The sequence below is a fragment of the Rhinichthys klamathensis genome, unplaced genomic scaffold (genome assembly GCF_029890125.1).
Source record: "Rhinichthys klamathensis goyatoka isolate OS25496 unplaced genomic scaffold, OSU_Roscu_1.1 h1tg000005l_1, whole genome shotgun sequence".
Classification (NCBI taxonomy): Eukaryota; Metazoa; Chordata; class Actinopteri; order Cypriniformes; family Leuciscidae; genus Rhinichthys; species Rhinichthys klamathensis.
In genome coordinates, this window is record NW_026606558.1 from 4,815,690 (window position 1) to 4,836,639 (window position 20,950).

Here is a 20,950-nt window from a genome sequence, read left to right on the forward strand (position 1 = left end):
CACACACACATAAATCGTGCTCTGCAGAAAGGGGCCACTGATCCCTGATAAGAAGACGGTTGGATTCTCCTTTGCTTCTGTTCTTTTCTGCAAACTGTCACTCTTGTCACCTCTTATTGTCAAGCCCCCCACCTCCCTCTTTTCCCCTTCCCACTCCAAGGCTTTTCTAGGCTGCCCTCTTTTGCCTGCCAGCACAAAGCGAAGCGTTAACTCAAAGGATCGGGTGCCCTAAACCTGCTAGTCTGCGTCGAGCACAGTGTGTTCAAAGACCAGACCAACTCTTTCATTTCCAAGTGTAATCACTCTTTTACCAGTGAAACCTGGCGTTGAGCCCAGGATCGGAAATGTCACTGATACGCTGCAGGATACGAAGACACGAGGAAACCGAGAAGAATCTGAGAAGAACACATGTCTTTCCCCTTGTCTGCTCTTCGTTTCCTTGCTTTACCTGCAGCGCTAACGCAAGCATGTTTTTCAGGATCTCTGATACAAGTGCCCATAAGTGAGAAGGGCAAGATCACCCGTGGCCGACTGGGCTCTCTGTCTCTAAAGAAGGAGGGAGAGAGGCAGTGTTTCCTCTTCTCCAAACATCTGATCATCTGCACTAGAGGCTCTGGAGGAAAACTACACCTCACCAAGGTGAAGCCTCATGCACTACGTACACATTCTCAAAAGGGCTTAATCAGACTTGAAATAGTGAACACAGGGTCATGGAATCCTGGGTTATCTTTCCTTACGTTTCACACGGTACATTCCTGTAATGTTCTCTGCGGTGTCAGTGTCATTGATTCGACGAACGCAGCACACAACCTGTTTACATAAAAGCTCTGGCATTGCGCATACTCATGTTATAATGCCAAACTGCACTGTCAAGTGTCCAGAATGGACTTTTCGAGCTATAATGGTAAGAATTAAATGGTCTCCTCTTCACTTGAATTGAGAGGTTTTCTTAAAGGAGCTGTATGTAAGAAATGTATTTCAATTAATCAAAAAATGTCCCTGATATGTCACTAGACATTAAGAAATCATGTACATTTCAAATACTTATATCACTGACAACAGTAGTCCGGCCAGGATATTGTCATTTAAAAAGTGAAGTTGCAGCCCTCAACTGATGTTGATGTTGTCATGTTGTGTTTTGGTCTGATGCTCCTCCCTCCACTTATCTACTAATCACGAAGTCAGTAGTGTTGCGGCATCCGGGTTGCCAGCTCTGCTCTAGTTACCACAGCTGCAGCTCGTCACGTTCCTGCTGGATCCTGCAGCCTATCTGGCAACCTCGAGTCAGGGAGGAGGGGGAGGGGATACACCGCTCTACAGTAATTTGAAAGTGATTGCAGTACCAGTTTTGGCCACAATCTTACATACAGCTCCTTTAAATCCCCATTTAACATTTTGCCCCTCAAATGCTAATATATTCTGTTTATACAACACACAGTGTTTCCGTGACTGTACAAAGCATGTGAATATGAGGCACGCGATAGTTTGTACAAGTTTGACAATGCAAAAGAAGTGCTAACCTTGTTTCATAAGCCCTATGGCCCTAACCCTGTCTGAAACATTTCTCTACTCTGGGTTAAAAGAATGATGATAACCTGGGGTTAAACGCAGTGTGAAAAGCCTTAAAGGGATATTTCACCCAAAAATGAAAATTCTTTCATCATTTACTCACCCCTCAAGTTGTCCCAAACCTGTATGAGTTTCTTTCTTCTGTTGAACACAAAAGAAGATGTTTTGAAGAATGTCGGTAACCAGACAGTTGACAGTAGCCATTGACCGTAGTATTTTTTTCCTACTATGGAAGTCAATGGGGTCCATCAACTGTCTGGTTACCGACATTCTTACAAATATCTTCTTTTGTGTTCAACAGAAGAAAGAAACTCATACAGGTTTGGAACAACATGAGGGTGAGTAACTGATGACAACATTTTCATTTTTGTGGTGAAAAGTACATATCAGGCTGAGATGGTATGAAGATATATATATGGTAGGACAGTTTTGACACAGATTTGTCATTATGTTTTTATTCTTTTTTTTAACTTTTGTTCAGTTCACTTGATTTTCAGTTCACTTGATTATGCAAAATATAGTATAATATAATAATAACAAATTATTGTTATTAAAATAATGTTTTTTTTTTATTAATAACTGTCACAATCCTTAGTCACCAGACCAGTCACCTCACACTACATTTCCCATAATCCTTCCTGGCTCACACCATCCTGCACACACTCATCTAATCATTAGTTTACTGGCATGTATTTAGTTCCTCTGTTTTCAGTCTTTGGTTGACAGTTGTTGTTTGTGTATGCTATGTTATGCACACTGTTAAGCCTGTCTGCGTTTTTGTTTTATTAAATCATCTTTATATTTCCTCTTTTTTACCAGCAAATTATCAACTTTTAAAATGTAACCTTTTTTTATATATATTTTCCTTCATTTGATCTATACACCATGTACTTCAGTACTTTATGGTATCACATTAAAACTGCTGTCACAACCTAGTAGATTTGCCCAGTGTAATATAAAATGTGAAGTCTACTTTCAACTATTTATAGTGAAAATTAATGCAGATAACGTTGTTTTTCAAAAAAAAAAAAAAAAAAAAAACTGAACAAATGTAGATATATTATTGACATAATTCCTTATTTTCTAAGAGGTTAATTTTTTAATGTATCGAGACGCTTGTTAAACCAGTAAAATGTTATGTTTTTCCCGGAAAATGGTGATTACCACCTTCAGCTGACTGTAATTTTACCACATTCAATAATCCAGGATTGTTCCTGGTCTTTGGGGAAATTCAAGAAGATCACATTACATTTTTACAGTAATCACTGTTTTAGTACAGCTGCTATTGATTATTGGATAGATTCTCAGAGCATGTCTGACTGTTGCTTGTCTCTGGATGGCAGAACGGAGTGATGTCGCTCATCGACTGTACACTGATAGAGGAACCAGAGGGCACCGATGAGGAGTGTACGTATCAAAACTCTCGATTTGATTATAACATCCCTTAAATATCTGCAATAATAAACTCAAATAACACAATAGATCTGTGTTTTTGCCACAGATAATATAGACATCTCTATTACCCACTTTTGAGAAGCATCAATCCCCACTGACACTGGCATGTTATTGAAGTAGATCCGACCGCAAATCTAATCACAGCAGACCTCCACTAGATTTAGTTCAGAGGATCGCTATGTTTTCTCTTTCTCTTCAGCCAAGTCAGACAAGAGCGGTCAGGACATGGAGCACCTGGATTTTAAGATTGTGGTGGAGCCCAAAGACAGCCAGTCCTTCACCATCATCCTGGTGGCCTCCTCGCGGCAAGAGAAGTCAGCCTGGACCAGTGACATCAGCCAGGCATGTCTGCTCACATCAGATAGCACTGAGTGATCCACACAGCCCTGGGCAAGACCTTCGCCTCTTACTCACCTCCTGTGCTTCAAATACTGTCCTTATGCTCTTTTTCTCTCTCTCTTTCTCACTCTGTACTACAGTGCATAGATAATATTCGTTGTAATGGGCTGATGATGAACGCCTTTGAGGAGAACTCTAAAGTCACTGTGCCACAGATGATCAAGTAAGCACTTACACTGGAAGTAACTATGCTATTCCAATGCAGAAATGTTTCTGCATAAAGTATATTGGCCTGGTTTTTATTCACAGTCATCAATCAACTTGTTATTTTATTTGCACTTGACACATTTTGTGAGGCTTAATATATGAGCATGTTCCAGGTTGCATACAACTTTACAAAATTACAAAAGATTTTTGCTAGTGGTTTATTTATATACTTTATAATACTTTAGAATTGCATTTTAAAAATCAGCATTATATCTGCCTTAGGCCAACCCTGCTCTGTACATATTTGTATGTGTATAAATACAGTGTGTATAATATACGTATGTGTGTAAAAATATGTAATTGCAATTATAGCAAATATTGCACATAAGACCTTTATTTATTTGCTTTAGATTTTACTTGCATTTATTTATTTGCATTACATTAAAATATATATTTAACTGTTTAACTTATTTCATTCTACTTTCTCAGTTAAATATATATATATCAGTATATCACTAAAGACCTGTCTTTTTAAAGCCATATATATATATATTTATTTAATGAGTTTTCAAGTGTTGCTGTGGGGTTTTTTTTTCTTTCAATAATGATTATAATAAACATAAAGTTATTATTTGTAAATGTGTAAATCTAATCTGATTTCCTGTGTCACATGTTTAGGTCTGATGCCAGTCTGTACTGTGATGATGTGGACATCCGCTTTAGTAAGATGATGAACTCGTGCAAAGTGTTGCAGATCCGCTACGCTAGTGTGGAACGCCTGCTCGAGAGGTTGACCGACCTGCGCTTCCTCTCCATCGACTTCCTCAACACCTTCCTGCACTCCTACCGCGTGTTCACCAGCGCAGAAGTAGTCCTCGACAAACTCATCACCATATACAAGAGGCCCATCAGCGCCATACCAGCCCGGTGAGCCACAGAACTTGTTTTTTTTTGGAATACAGAAGAAGAGATCTCAGAGGTTATTGTGGTAAATGGGGAGTGTGATTATTTTAGCCCACACAGAGATGTCAACTGGAACCTGCGCTCATGCACATAGCAGGACATGGCAATAGAAATACTCATTAAGTTGAGCTTAAAAACCTATTATTTATATGACCGGATTCATAGACAAGGCTTAAAGGGATACTCCACTTTTTTTGGAAATAGGCTCATTTTACAACTCCCCCAGAGTTAAACTGTTCAGTTTTACCGTTTTTGAATCCATTCAGCCGATCTCCGGTTCTGGCGGTACCACTTTTAGCATAGCTTAGCATACATCATTGGAGTGGACAAGACCATTGGCATTTCTAAAAAAAAAAAATGACCAAAGAGTTTCGATATTTTTCCTATTTAAAACTTGACTCTTCTGTAGTTACATCGTGCACTAAGACCGACGGAAAATGTAAAGTTGCGATTTTCTAGGCTGATATGGCTAGGAACTATACTCTCATTCCTGCGTAATAATCGCCGTACCATGAGAGCAGCAGGCGTAATGATATGACGCAGCGCCTGAAAATAGGCCACCTTCCGTCAACACAACGGAACTATTTTCAGGCGCTGCGTCATATCATTACGCCTGCTGCACTCATGGTACGGCAGTAAAGTTTCTTGATTATTACGCAGGAATGAGAGTATAGTTCCTAGCCATATCAGCCTAGAAAATCGCAACTTTACATTTTCCGTCGGTCTTAGTGCACGATGTAACTACAGAAGAGTCAAGTTTTAAATAGGAAAAATATCGAAACTCTTTGGTCATTTTTTTTTAGAAATGCTAATGGTCTTGTCCACTTCAATGATGTATGCTAAGCTATGCTAAAAGTGGTACCGCCAGAACCGGAGATCGGCTGAATGGATTCAAAAACGGTAAAACTCAACAGTTTAACTCTGGGGGAGTTGTAAAATGAGCCTATTTCCAAAAAAAGTGGAGTATCCCTTTAAGCCTAGTCCCAGACTAAAATGCATGTTTGAGCTGTTTTAACTGAAAGCAACTTGCATTGGCATATCTTAAAATATGTCTGTGCCGTTGTTTTGTTTCACGATGCACCAGTTATAATTTTTTTCGAAGGCACTTTTATAAGTTACTTAAATGTCCTAATTGAACTATCCTGGCTTAATCTAAAGCCGGGTGCACACACTGTGCGATTTATAATAGTCCTTTACGATTGCTGCTTGTCAGACTGTACGAACATGATCATCGCTGTAAGCCATGTCACACTGTAAGATCTCAGTTGTCAGTAATGTCAGACTGTACGGCAGTCAAGACGCGTTAAAAACGGACGCAGACAAGAAAACTTGTCCGGAGTTTTACATCATCAATCAATGACGCGTTCTGTGATGTGAGCTGCATTACACGCGGGATTGAAATGGTGGCTACAAAGAAATCTCTAACGTTAATTTTGGTCATGGCTTGTCTTGAAAGGACAAGGACTCGTAGGAGAAGTCACACTGCAGGACTGTGAGTCAAATCTTCTGACACTGCCAGAATTACGTCGGAGGTAAAATTTGATCGCAACGGTCATTAATCGGCTGTCAATGAACATGTCAAACTTATGATCAAAGACTTCAGATTTTAGCCTAGGATCAGAGGAATCTTTTAGGATTTGCAAAATTTATCTCAGACGGCCAAATCGCAGCCAAAATCGCACAGTGTGCGTGCACCCGGCTTGTCAATGAAACCCGGCCATAATGTTAAAGCCGACTGACTAAAGCAGCATGGCATTTGATAAAAGTTTAAGACAACTAGTCAACTAATCAGTCCCAAGGAAGCCCTTTATAATTAGGCTGGTTTTGGGTTATGTTCAAATCATGTTTACGGCATTCTTGCTTAATGAGTTTACTCATTAAAAAAGGCTGAAAAATGTTTAGATCATGTTCACTCAGTTTTTGTTGTAGTTGTTCTAGTTTACATGAATTATGTCGTCTAATGGGGACTACCATTTTTAGATCACATGATTGCATTATTTTTTTTATGACTGAAAACATTTGCAAAGTTTCCAAGATTGGCCAGCACAACATAAATACAAAATTGCTGACTGCACCATTAAAAACATTGTGATGCTCAAAAAGCAGTCCAATGCAATAGGCAAAGACATCTGTATGAATGTGTTTGGCTGTATTACTAGTGCTTTAAAAGGGTTGAATTTAAAGACACAGCTTTTGCAAAAGATGTTATACAGTATGCTAATTAAAGCATCGGCACTAAATATATCCAAACTAAAAAAAATACTTACATTTAAAAGTTTAAGTTTGGTATGATTTTTTACTGTTTCTTTAAAGAAGTCTCTTGTGCTTATAAAGGCTGTGTTTACAGTACTTGATAAAAAATACAGAAAAATCACAAATATTGTGAAATATTATTTCAATGTTTTCTATTCTAATATATTTTAACATGTAATTTATTCCTATGATGGCAAAGCTGAATTTTCAGCATCATTACTACGGCCTTCAGTGTCACATGATCCTTCAGAAATCATTCTAATATGCTGATTTCGTGCTCAAGAAACATTGCTTATTATCATCAATGCTGGAAACAGTAGTGCTACTTAATATTTTTGTGGAAGACAATAGACAGCAGAGCACATGGCACATAGAAGCAAATAAAATAAAGCCATGTCCACACAAAACATGACAACATGAAAGTATGCGGCTTATGAAAAACACGAGCCGTGTGCTACACCCAACAAGACAACACGAAAGCAGACGGAGATAAACATGTGTCGTGGCCCGTGTGCTACACAAAAACATTGGAGCATGAATGTCCGAACCCCGGCACTGGACTACAACAAAACTAGACACGAGTGGCGGGATCTGTACACCGCGATCCGCACATACAAAAGCATGCGGACGAGAGAGAACACGGCCCGAACGAACTCAAAGCCGCACGCTCACTCAAACACAAGACGATACATTAGTGACAGAAACCATGATGCTTTTTTCAAGATTATTTGATGAATAAAAATGTCTGCATTTATTTGAAATAGAAATCTGTGTTAACATTACAAATTGTGTTTACTGTCACTGATCAATTTAATGCATTCTTGCTGAATATTTTTTTTTTTTTTTTTTATAGTTTTACTGACCCCAAACTTTTCATCAGTAATGTGTATATAAGAAAAGTCTACAAAAAGTAATCACCCTGACTATTTTGGTTATTGGAGGATTCATCATGATCCAACTCTAATTCTCAGCTTTCTGTGTTTTCTAGATGCTTTTTGATTTTACTTATATGCACACATATATGTAACCCCTCCGGTTCTACTCGCACCGCTCCGAGCGGGATTTGAACTGGCGTTTCCAGCATTGAAGGCAAGCGCTAAGATCGTGCCCTTTTGAGGCCAGGGGAGTGAGGTTTACCTGTCCTGCACTGCTCTTTACTAGCTGGCCTTGTTACATATACAGTAAAAGAACATGCAAGAAGTCATAAGTTCAGCAGTGGGCCTTTACTTTGCTGGGTGTGTGTTCTCGTGTGAGAGAGAATGAACATAATTTTTTTTTTTTTTGGTGAGACCGGAGAGAGGTCACACCAGTGTTTGTCACCCTATAGTGAGAGTGAGCAAGCGTCTGCGTGCGTATAGGATAAAACTAGATAAAAGAGAGCGAGATGGAGAGAAAGGCAAAGGGGAAGGGAGTGAGATGTGCCGGAGTTGCTAAAGGCTTGCGAGAGGTCACACTAATGTGTGTCGCCCCGCTCAATGTATGTGTGTGTTCTGCTGGAAACGGCAGTAATTGGGCTCTGCTTCATCGCCCCGCAAGCCTGCCTGACTGAAGCGTCTCAGCGGGGCTCTTGTCGCCATCACCTTAGCAACCGGCCACTCTGCTGCAGGACCCCACCCTCCACCCGTGCCGCATCTGCGAGATCAAATATTTAGTGTGCACGTTTTGCAGCCTCTCTCTCTCTCTCTCTCGCGCGCGCACGCTTTATTTTGGTCTCTCTGTCTTGCTTTCTGCGTCTCCTCCTCCTGTTGGCTCCGGAGACGGAGATCCAGGCACATGGGTACTAGCCGGGGACCTCCCACACACCCACTCTCCCCTGGGCAGACTGCATGGCCTCCCCCGCTCAGCTGCCCTGCCTCAGCTTCAGTGCTCACCCAGACTGTCATAAGAGGGGTTATTTCTGTGCAGGCATGACGTGTAGGGGTGGCTCGATGTGTGGGAAAGCTTCTCTGCAACGCTCTCCATCCATATAGAGAGATGTGAAGAGTAGGCTGTTTATGCTCCGCAGAGACGCTTTTCTCTGTCAGCGCATACACCCTGAGCACACCACGCGGCATTGGGAAGCCATTATCCGCTAAATCATGAGCTGCAATGAGAGGCTAATACAAAATTGTTTTTTTTTTTTTGTATGCTTGTGATGGGCCGATGGTGGTTTTCTGAATCTGTGCTTGTTTAAAGGTGAAACGTGTAATTTCTGGGACTGTAGTGACATTAAAACTGAAAATAACCAATGTTTTCATACAGGTTCTCATTGGACAGTTATGCAGTTATCCCAGCCCCCAAACTAAAAGCATTGAATGAGCCTCAAACAAACAGCTCTGCGAGGTTCATTTATAATGAATAATAATTCGCTCAACCAATCATCTGAGCAAATTATTTATATTTATTTATTTTATTATAATTCTAAGTTTTTGTGATATTTTACTATTATTATTTAATGATTGTTTTATTTCAGGGAATTCCTTATAGTCGTCTCTCTGCACATTATACTGGGAAATGAGAAAGTATTTTAGCATTGAAAAAATTACTTGAGCTGTTCAAAAGTTTGGGGTCGGTAAGATCTCTTATGCTAACCAAGAGTGAATTTATTTGGCCAGAAAATACAGTCAAACATTCATATTGTGAAATATTATTAGAATTTAAAAAACTGTTTTCTATTTTAATATATTTTAAATGGCTGTGATGGCAAAGCTGAATTTTCAGCATCATTACACCAGTCTGCAGTGTCACATGATCCTTCAGAAATCATTCTAACATGTTGATTTGCTGCTCAATTATTAAAGTAAAAAAAATATTTTTATTAAAGTGTAACTTCACCGATTTTCAACCTGCTTTGTATTGTTACAATGCCGGTAGTATATGTAAATGAACAATGTTTACTTGTTCTCCGACCGAGAAATCCTGAATTCTGGCATCTGGGAACAATACAAGTCAACACCATTGTGACTAAAAGTTTGCTAAGTAGTATTTCCTACTAAAGCAAGGTGGTATTTGACGTAATCGTATCCATAACAGACTAGTGGGAGTGGCATTGGACGGCAACATGCCCAGTGCATTATGGGTATTGGTGTTTTCCTACCTACTGTATTTGGCAAAAAAAAGGACTTTCTACTGTATCGGCAGCCAAGTTATATTGAAAGCCCATTTTGCCGTACCCATTTAATGTTGAAAACAGTTGTGCTGCTTAATATTTTTGTGGAAACTGTGATACTGTTTTCAGGTTAAAAAAAAACAGCATTTATTTGAAATAGAATTATTTAGTAACATTACAAATGTCTTTACTGTAACTTTTGATCAGTTTAACTTGAATACAATTATTAATCTCTTTTTAATTATTTTTTAAAATTTGATTAGAATTCTTTATGAAATCACATGTCCGTGTGTAAAACCCTCAAGAGGTTTAAATCAAGACAACATGATCACTAAATCAACCCTCCCTCCTGCTTTTTTTGACACCTAGATCCCTGGAGCTGTTTTTCGCGAGCAGCCAGAACAACAAGCTCCTCTACGGAGAGCCTCCTAAGTCGCCCCGTGCCAGCCGCAAGTTCTCCTCCCCACCCCCGCTGGCCATCACCAAGACCTCGTCCCCCAACCGGCGCCGCAAACTGTCCCTCAACATCCCCATCATCACCGGTGGGAAGGCTCTGGACCTGGCGGCCCTTAGCTGTTCCCCCAATGGCTATGCAAGCATGTACTCATCCATGTCCCCTTTCAGCAAGACCACTCTGGACATCAACAAGCTCTACGTGTCCAGCCCCGTCTCCAGCAAGATACCCGACGAGAGCGAGGGCAAGACGGACAAGACTGATGAGGTTTCACCGTGCAAACAGGGTGAGGTTATACTGCAAAATACCGGTAAAAAATATAGGGTCCTTTAGTTTCGGGTCCAATTCTCTCTATTAACTAGTTTCTTATTAGCATGCATATTACTAGGATGTTGGCTGTTTATTAGTACTTATAAACCACATATTAATGCCTTATTCTGCATGAGCAGATTCTACATCCTTTAATCCAACCCCATACTTAAACTTAACAACCTTACTCACTATTAATACGCAGTAATTAGGAGTTTATTGAAGCAAAAGTCATAGTCAATAGTGAGAATTGTACCCTAATCTAAAGTGTGACCAAAATGTTAATTTCTCGACACTAATTTCAATAACACAACATAAACTAATAACACAGTGCTTTATTAAAAAAAATTATATCATATTATTATCATTATTATTATGATAATAATTATATTATTATATTATCTCTCACAAGCCAACTTTATAATAATATATAAAAAATAATAAAAAGATTTAAATATTTTTAAGTAAAAAAACAAACAAAAAAGGTACATGCCATTGTTGTAATTTGATATAAATATTAAACAAACTAAATTATAGCAATGGCATGTACCCTTGTGTAATTTTAGTATCATTGATATAAAAAATATATAATTGTTTTTGTTAATATTTTCAATAAGATATTTAGTATTTTCTGTTCCCTTTCGAGGGAACTCGCGATGCGTCACTTGACGCTTTGGGAACGCCCCCAGCGTGAATGCGTCTGAGCATCAATGTCAACTAGTCCAATGGAAAGAATGAGCGTCACGGGCGGGTGACGTCATGACCAGGAAGGCATAAGAGCACATCCGGTGAAACGCGGCATTAGCTTCTGTGTCTCAGCAAGCGATCTGTGTTACTCTGTCTCTGTCTATTTATTGTTGTCTGTTCGATATTATTGGGAAGAGTTATGGCGAAACAACTTTACAAACTCTGTGCTTCTCTCTGCCCGCGTTATTTAACGGGTGGGGACACACACGAGCTTTGTGTAGTTTGTTTGGGAGTGGAGCATGCGGTATCAGCCTCCGAGGGGGCTGATTGCAACATTGTGAGAAGCTTTCGCTTCGCATGCTCCACTCCCGCCTGTCACTTTTCGAGGAAAGTGGCCAGGCTCGCGATCCTCGGGGTGCAGGACACGCGTCTGCCGAGGCAGCGCGGAGAATGCATTCCTGTGGATCGCGAATAGGATCTCGTTACGGGGTTGGAGACGGGTCCGCGGATCTTATCTCCTCCCTTTCCACGAGGGATCCAGTGCTCTCTCTCCGGTCTCGGAAGCCCGCGCTGCGGTCTCTTCCGCCCGGGGAGAGAAATCAATGCTTCAGTGCTCTACCTCCGAGGAGGTAGATGTGCTGGGCATTGAAAGTGTACACAATCATGGGGGAAGTGGATTTGCCATCTCTTCCCCAGCGTATGAGAATTATATATAGCCTATATATATATATATATATATATATATATGATAGTTTATATATTATATATAAAATAAAGTGTATATATATAAAGAATGTATATAAAAAAATATATATGTAATAATAAGCTGGTGGAGGTGTTTACTAAGGCTGTAGATAAATTAAATATTTAATGGCCAGCAGAAATAAGGGGGCACTCGTCCTTAAAATAAATTGAACGAGTTTCCTTCCCTCTATTTTTCCACCTCCATCACGGGGCCTTCCATTTTTCCCGATCTGCACAGCGAGCTGTCTAGATCATGGAAAAAGCCTTACTCATTTTTTAGCCCCACATTCATGTATATTCAGATATTTGGGGGTTAAGAGAGTATGGCTATGGGGCAATACCCCGGGTAGAACAGACACTTGCGAGCTATGTCTCCCGGTTCAGTATCGTCCCTGAAGGCGTCGGCTTCTCTCACTAAACCATTAAAGAAAACTATTTTTTAATCTAGTGGGAAAAGCATATATGGCAGTGGGTCTAGCACGAGCCTGCTTGCACACTATAGCAGTGCTGCAAGCATATCAGGCTGACCTGCTGTGGTATTTGGACAGAAGTGAGGGAGTTTGGCCCGATGGGGTTTGAGAACTCCGTCGGGCCTCAGATTTATCTCTCAGGGATGGCAGCCAAAGAAATGTGGTCACTGAGAGACACCTCTGGCTCAATTTGATGGGAATCATGGAGAAAGATACAAGATAATCTCTCCCTCGCTATGTCCAACCCACTGGGGCTGCTGGGCGTGAGCAGCTCCAGCCGGCTAGTTTCTCATACACAACACAGCAGCCAAAGCCTTCAAAGCAGAAGCCGGATCCGAGGACCGTTCTTCATGCTGAGAAGGCTGCGGCTCAAAAGAAAAGGTCTGGCGCCACGGCGTCAGACCGGTGAGGGCAGCCCCAACCGGGGTGGAATGGTGTACACCTCATTATACGGTGCCCTTTCCATCTCTGTGCCCTCAGGGGACCGTTCTGCCAACCCCGCCACCCTTGGTGCTTCGGGGCGCAGCGTTCTCCAGCGAGCTTCTGGCGCAGCGTCAACTCGACATTGCGTCGGACTCGCGCCCTCTGAGGGGGGTTCGAAAACAGTCAGTTCGGGTGGTTCCTGCCAGTATGTTTCAGGTCCCCGAACTGGCTGTCTTTATTACACCAGAGGCCAGCCTCGAGGGGCTGGTTCCCTTGGTAGATTTTCTGGCAGCGCGGAAGCTACTGCCAAATATATCTCTATGGGTAATGGTAATCTCTCTGGTAATGGAGCAAGGGGTAAAGGCCCTGTTAGCAAAGAAAGCTATAGAGCAGGTGTACTCACCCGACATTGCGTCGGGTCTTTACAGTCGTTATCTCATTGTTCCAAAAAAGGATGGAGAGCAGCGTCACATACTAGATCTTCGTCTGTTGGAGTGTTTGGTGCTGGAACTCAAGTCCAAGATGCTGACACTCAAACAGATCGTGACTCAAATCAGATCCGAGGACTGGTTTGTCACGATAGATCTAAAAGACGTATACTTCCATATCTCCATCCTCCCTCAGCACAGGAGGTTCCTGAGGTTTTCTTTGGGGCAAAGAACACCAGTATCAGGCACTTCCTTTCGGTCTAGCTCTATCACCCCGCACATTCACGAAGTGTATAGACGCAGCTCTGGCCCCGCCAGGCTGCAGTGTATACGCATTCTGAATTGCATAGATGACTGGCTGATTCTAGCGGAATCAGAACAGTTAGCGGTTCGGCACCGAGGTGTCGTTCTCGCTCATATGCAGATGTTGGGGTTGAGGCTCAATGCCAAGAAGAGTGTGCTTTCTCCAGTACAGAGAACCACTTTCCTTGGTGTGGTATGGGATTCAGTGACGATGCGGGCCACTCTGTCGCCCGTTCGTGTTGCTGCTATCCTAACAGCCACAAAAGAGCTGAGGCTAGGCCAGTCACGCACTGTAAAACAGTTCGAGAGACTGTTGGGTCTTGTGGCAGTAGCGTCCAACGGGATACCTTTTGGCCTGCTGTACATGAGACCTTTGCAGTGGTGGCGCAGGACCAGAGGGTTCTCCCCGAGGGGAAACCCACTTCGTATGATCAAGATCACGCGGCCGTGCCTTCGTGCCTTGGTTATATGGAGGAAACACTGGTTCTTAACCCAGGGTTCGGTGTTGGGAGCTCTTTGCCATCGAGTTGCTATCTCGACAGATGCTTCCCTCACCGGCTGGGGAGCGGTATTGGAAGGCCGCTCAGCTCAGGGCTTGGAAGGAGTCATCATCTCGCTTGGCACATGAATTGCCTAGAGATGATGGTCGTCTTCAATGCGTTGAGACATCTCCTCCCAGACCTGAGGGGCCATCATGTGTTGTTCTGAAACAGTGACTGTTAGGCCTCAGGGCAGCAGCGTTCAATGTGATACCCTTTGACCTGCTGTACGTGAGACCTTTACAGTGGTGGCTCAGGACCAGAGGGTTCTCCCTGAGGGGAAACCCACTCCGTACGATCAAGATCACGCGGCAGTATCCCCGCGCCTTGGTTATATGGAGGAAACTCTGGTTCTTGACCCACAGACGGTTGGTGGCCTATTATTTTGGTCCCTCAGGAAATTACGCTGTCTGAGGGCAGTGTATATTCCAGGGGGGCCAGAATATTGGAGCAGACACCCTGTCGAGGCAGGGGCTGAGGCCAGGGGACTCCACCCCGAGGCGGTGGAGCAAATATGGGAGTTTTATGGCCAGGCAGAAGTGGATTTGTTCTCGTCTCAGCATACGACGCACTGTCCACTCTGGTTATCCCTCACTCAACCAGTCCCTCGGGGCTGGTTGCTATGGTGCAGACGTGGCTGAGGCTACGTCTGTATGCATTTCCCCCTGTTGCTCTGCTCCCAGGAGTTCTGGAGTGATTCCGCCAGGATGGAATAAGCCTATTTAGTAGCACCACCCTGGCCGAGCTGAATTTGGTTTGCGGACCTAATTTTTCTCCTCGACGGACCTCCCTTGGAGGTCCCGATCAGGAGAGACCTTCCGTCTCAGGCAGGGGATGCAATATTGCACCCCCGGCAGGGGATTTGGAAACTGTGGGTTTGGCCTCTGAGGGGGCCCAACTCATAGAGAGTGGTCTCTCAACCGAGGTTGTTGAGACCATTCTAAGCTCCAGAGCTCCCGCTACGAGGAAACTATATTCACTATTTCGAGAGTTTTTCACTTCTTGGTGTTACCAGCGTCAGTGGGATCCGGTTAACTGTTCAGTAAACACAGTATTCGAGTTTCTGCAAGAACGCTTTGTATCAGGTCTATGTCCTTCCACGCTTAAGGTATACGTGGCGGCCATTGCGGCTTTCCACGCCCTGGTGGGTAGTACATTTTTGGGTCGAGACCCCCTGATCACTCGTTTCCTTCGTGGCACTTTGAGGCTGAGGCCTGCAACTTGCACTAGGGTGCTGGCTTGGGACCTTGCAATAGTTCTAGAAGGCCTATCTGGGGCTCCCTTCGAGCCCTTAGATTTGGTCTCAGAGAAGTTCCTTTCTTTTAAGACTATTTTCTGCTAGCTATTTCGTCCCTATTAGAGTCAGACCTTCAGGCCCTTTCGGTCCCCACCTGCCTTGAGTGCACCGGGGATGGCCAAGGCATTCTTACCCGAAACATGGATATGTTCCAAAGGTGCCTACCATTATTCCGAGGCCTATTGTGCTGCAGGTTTCTGTCCTCCTTTTACATCTGCGGACCAGGAAAGGCTGAACCTCTTGTGTCCAGTGCGAGCACTGGATACTTATGTTTATCGGACATCTTCAATGAGGAAGTCCGACCAGTTATTTATTTGCTTTGGATCACCTAAGAAGGGTCTTCCTGCTTCTAAACAGACGGTTAGTAAGTGGATAGTCGAGGCTATTTCACTTGCATACGAGTACTCTGACCATCCGTGTCCCTTGGTGGTCAGAGCTCACTCAACGAGGGGTATGGCGGCCTCTAAAGCCTTGTTATTTGGGGTTTCTCTCCAAGACGTTTGTGATGCGGCAGGCTGGTCTTCACCGCTCACATTCGTCAGGTTTTACATTTTGGACCTGGATGCTGCTCCAGGTTCTCAGGTGCTTAGTGCTTAGTTCCAACAGACTGACACTCAGGTACTTGGAATTCTGGCGTTTTGGGTATTCTCGTTCCCAAAGCGTCAAGTGACGCATCGCGAGTTCCCTCGAAAGGGAACGTCTCAGGTTACTACTTTCTCCCTGAGAAAGGGAACGAGACGATGCGTCACCCTGCCATACTTCCTGCATCCCTGTGATCGGCTTGCATCGACTTTTTGAAGCTAATGCCGCGTTTCACCGGATGTGCTCTTATGCCTTCCTGGTCATGACGTCACCCGCCCGTGACGCTCATTCTTTCCATTGGACTAGTTGACATTGATGCTCAGACGCATTCACGCATTCACTCCCAAAGCGTCAAGTGACGCATCGTCTCGTTCCCTTTCTCAGGGAACTATGGTTACAGTAGTAACCTGAGACGTTTTCATGTTTCTCATTTTCATAGTAATTTTGTGTGTTTTTGTCATTTTTATTAGTTTTTCTTTTTTTAAATATGTCTATGTAGTATTTTTTTATTAGATTTTAGTTTTAGGTATTTTATTACTCAAACTTAAATTAAAGTTGCCTTGTCAACTAGCTGAATATTATTTGATATTTAATATAATTTATTTTATGTTAGTATCACCTTGGAACCAAAGAACCAGTACTTTTGACATCCAGACTGCAAACTGTCATAATTTGGTGGCGTTGTGTTCTTACATGTGTTATGCATATAGATAACTGTAATGCCTATGACTGATTTCTTTCTAGATGGTTCAGTGAGGGAGGAAAACGACAACGACCCGATCCAGAGTGACGAGGCAGAGGCTGAAGTATCGCCCACCAAATCACCCACCACTCCCAAAAACGTCAAATGCAAAAACTCCTCAGGTAGAAGACACTCTGTCCTAGACTTCCCTGCCATGTTGTTATCGCTCACCGACATGAACACCAGAGCACCTGCATCTCACGCTGACAAGCCACCTGCACCCTTCACACCAGCCAAATGTTGCATTTATCAATGGCTCAAAATGGCAGACTAGCTGAGTGTTTAATTCAATGCTTCACTAACATTTGATTTTTCTTTTAAAGGTTTGCGCTGCTTGATTTAGCAATGTGTAAAAACTTCAAGGTCCTTAGCATTTTTGTATTCTGTTCCTGTTTCTATTTTGTTCACACATGTCGTAGTCCATGTTTTAAAATATGTGTAACTGTAAAGATCTGAAGTGATTCTTAGGACAGAGATGGAAGACACGATTCATGCAAAATCTCATTAATTCTGTAGGTTTAAAAAAAAAAAGCTCAGGGAAACGCCAAAGGAGGCGTGAGTAGGTGTTTGGGAAACTTGTGCCATAGCAACCATTAGCGTGTTTTCTCTCTGCGAGCCCGGTGCGGGCGATGCACTGCAACAACGCCGACTCCTTCCTTTAAAACTAACTTAAATAGGGGTTCAAAGGTCAATAATGATCCCATTGTTTCATATGTGTGACGCAGTATTTCCGTCAAGCTTTGTGGCAGTAGAAGAAGAAAGCATGATTTGGTTCCCCTTAGGTATTCTTTTCTAAGCCTTTGCTGCAGCGTGCAACAACAACTAGTTTTCTTTAAAACGCTGCTTTTGTTATTCTCTGAGAGTGTATTTGAGACATTCATCTTAGTGAAATGATGAGGTATTTTTAGTCTCAACCATCTTGAGAACCAGAGCCCAGCCTATTGTCTTGATGAAGGCGCAGTCTGTGATTTAAGGTTTTGCGCCGCCACCTGCTGGATGCTTAGATGCACTACATCATTGCAGCATCATGCTCCAAAAAGACTTTTTTAAGATAACATGATGCATTAGCCTGTGGAAAGTGCTTGCAAGTACAAAACTAACAGTATGGAGATAAGTGCTTATTGTGGTCTTGCTGGCAGTCGCAGACAAACTGGATGGTGGGTTTTGTTTAACAGTCGTCGGGCACAGTAGATGTTTGTGACATTTTCATATGTCATCATCAAGGGCTTATCCATTGTGGAGATAATGTCACTGCCTCCATTATTTCTGCATGAGTCCATCTTGTCTTATTTTACACCTGCTGTATCCTTAAAGGGAAAGCACTCTGAAACACAGTAACTCCACGTCTACTTACGATTTGTTTGGACCTGTTAGTCTTTGGCTACGGACAGATGACGCTTTATGTCTAACAAGTCTTAAGTACACTGCATTGATATTCTTCAGAATCTTTTTGAGATAACAGATTCAGACTTTTAGTAGTGCTGTTTACTTTATTTTTTTATTTAAAATATTTTATAAAAAATACAAATATTTAATATTAAAATTTGAAAATGCTCCTTACAAAATGCATAATTCCGATTTAGAATTCTGATTGAATGAGCCACATTCAAATTTGTAAAATGACAGTTAATAAAATTCCCACATTACTTTGCAAAGATAAACAGCATAACACTAGTGTAATGATTTATATTACTAGTTGGAAGAATATCAATAATATTCAGTGGTGGACAAGTAAAATACTTTGTTACTATATCTAAGTATTTTTCAAGTAACTACTTTATTGGAGTATGTTTATTTTGGGAAACTTTTTCATAAAATTTCATTTCATAAAACATGCCATTCCTAGTTACTTTGAACTAAAGAAATCATTGCTTGAATGTTCAGAAAAATGGAACTGACCATTTTAATATTTGCATATTGAACTGTGATTAGTCCGCTTTCTAACGTCTTTTTGCTTATTAAATTGTGATTGGTGATTTACATTATTAACCCTTTAGCTATTCATAGCAAAGACGGTGTTGTATTATATTTTAATTCTCAAACACTGCTGACAGAAAACTAGATCCATGCTGAGCATCATGACAATAACATTAATTTACCCAGAACCTACAGTAAACTCACCTACAGATAAAACACTATTCTTGTGCTGCCTTACAAGCTGTATTTTACTGTATAATACTGTATTTTTTACATGCATATCTAGTTCCAGTCTTACCACTTGAAGAATGCAAACATTTATTTGTTTACAACTCTGAACTAGTATTGAGTTACTGACTAATTCTATTTTTATCTGAAATTAAAATTAAATAAACATGGAATTTAAGGAAGCTTGTTTCTACCATGGAATGGTTAATAGTATATATCTTGCAAGTCTGACTATAACTCACAACTGCGAATTTAAATCTAGAATTGCGAGATCTAAAATACAAAGTTCTGTCATGAAACTCTAGATAGCGCAGAATGACAGGTCCTTTACTCAACCTGCTTGCAATCACATCATTCTCTATATGGCACATCTGATTGGTTCCTGTTGTATCAGTAGCCTATGAGCTCACTGTTTAACCTTCAAATACTTGGTTAGCATTTGCTTTAGCAGTTGCACTTTCAGAAACCCTCCACCTTCCCCAGCTCCACCTGTATAGATCTGCTACGGGTAATTCATGTACGCTATATTGTACAGCAGCGTAGCAGATCTATTCCACCAAGACTCAACATATCAAGATTGTCATATCCATTACCATGCCGTAGCTCCAAGAGTAGTCACAATTACCTTTTTCATTTTTTATTCCCTAGCAGAAACAAGCTTCCATAGCAATTAACCTCCAATCCAAACATGCATTTAACAATCGTGTATGCTTCTTGTCTTTCTCTCTGGGCAGAATTCTCTCTGTTCTCGTACAATAATGGCATGGTGATGTCGTCCTGCCGGGAGCTGGATAACAACCGTAGCGCCTTGTCTGCCGCTTCTGCCTTCGCCATCGCCACTGCTGGTGCCAACGAGGGCACGCCAACCAAGGAGAAGTACCGTCGCATGTCTCTGGCAAGCACAGGTAGGACTCACCAATCTGTTTCAATCTCTCATAGGTTTTGGATATTTGTTGCCTGGCAGAAAAGAGATTAATGTGAATTTTGATTGGTTATCAGGGTTCCCCACGGATCAGAGGAACGGAGATAAGGAGTTTGTGATTCGTCGAGCAGCAACTAACAGAGTTCTCAATGTTCTCAGGCACTGGGTGTCCAAACACTCGCAGGTGAGATTGAGTACACATTATAATAACATACTAAAAGAAGCAGTGACCGAATAGTAACAAAATGTAGTCAAATTTGGCCCAAAAGGAATTTTTATGTAGTTTCCGCGGTTATTTTGATGTGCTGAATTATGTGGAATAGATTTAAACATGACAAAATTTTGTAATGTTTTGTAGTCTGATACATTTAGTGTGTAATGTATCTGTTTGTACTTGTATACGATCTGTAAAGTTACAGAGCTCATAGAAGGAGGATTTATTCTATCTAACAGAGAACACTGGTCCAAACCGAAGCCTAGATATTACTTAGGGTGTATTCACACCTGCCTTGTTTGGTTCGATTGAATCGAACTCTAGTTCGTTTCCCCCCTTGGTGCGGACCTTTTGGGCAGGTGTGAATACAGCAATCGAACTCGGGTGCGGACCAAACAACCGAACCGAGACCCAGCTGAAGAGGTTCCAAACGAACTCTGGTACGGTTCGTTTACGGTGTGAACATGAACCGACCCAATTGCAAGAAAGCACTGGGCCTTTGAGTTAACAGGCTTCCGTAGTCGGAGATTTTGGCATAATGGTTTGTGTTATTGTTGTTCAAGTGCGAAAGAGAATTCCATTGCGGCGCGCTGTCTGGCCACACGATACTGTTGCGCGTCTTTCTGCGCGTCGTGTGTGCATCATTGGAATGGAATGAATGAATGAGTGTGTGCATCAGGACATTCACATACAGCGCGTTCTCTTTAGTCTAATCGCGCATAGATGCAAAAAAAGCTTTTGCAATTCATATAATGTAACGATAGTTACAATACAAGGATGATGCTGCGTTAAACTGGACAAACTTAATCGCAAGCGT

At 42.0% G+C, this 20,950-nt stretch overlaps 1 protein-coding gene across 1 annotated transcript in view; it reads left to right on the forward strand.

The window, feature by feature from the left end:
* rasgrf1 (Ras protein specific guanine nucleotide releasing factor 1) overlaps nucleotides 1-20,950 on the forward strand; it is a 54,067-nt gene that overhangs the window by 23,256 nt on the left and 9,861 nt on the right. Inside the window, exons 10-18 of the mRNA XM_056255808.1 lie at nucleotides 479-639; nucleotides 2,913-2,976; nucleotides 3,224-3,366; nucleotides 3,504-3,586; nucleotides 4,249-4,497; nucleotides 10,244-10,614; nucleotides 16,855-16,974; nucleotides 19,732-19,902; nucleotides 19,997-20,103. Of these exons, the coding sequence (XP_056111783.1) occupies nucleotides 479-639; nucleotides 2,913-2,976; nucleotides 3,224-3,366; nucleotides 3,504-3,586; nucleotides 4,249-4,497; nucleotides 10,244-10,614; nucleotides 16,855-16,974; nucleotides 19,732-19,902; nucleotides 19,997-20,103 (1,469 nt within the window). The remainder of the gene's footprint in view (nucleotides 1-478; nucleotides 640-2,912; nucleotides 2,977-3,223; nucleotides 3,367-3,503; nucleotides 3,587-4,248; nucleotides 4,498-10,243; nucleotides 10,615-16,854; nucleotides 16,975-19,731; nucleotides 19,903-19,996; nucleotides 20,104-20,950) is intronic.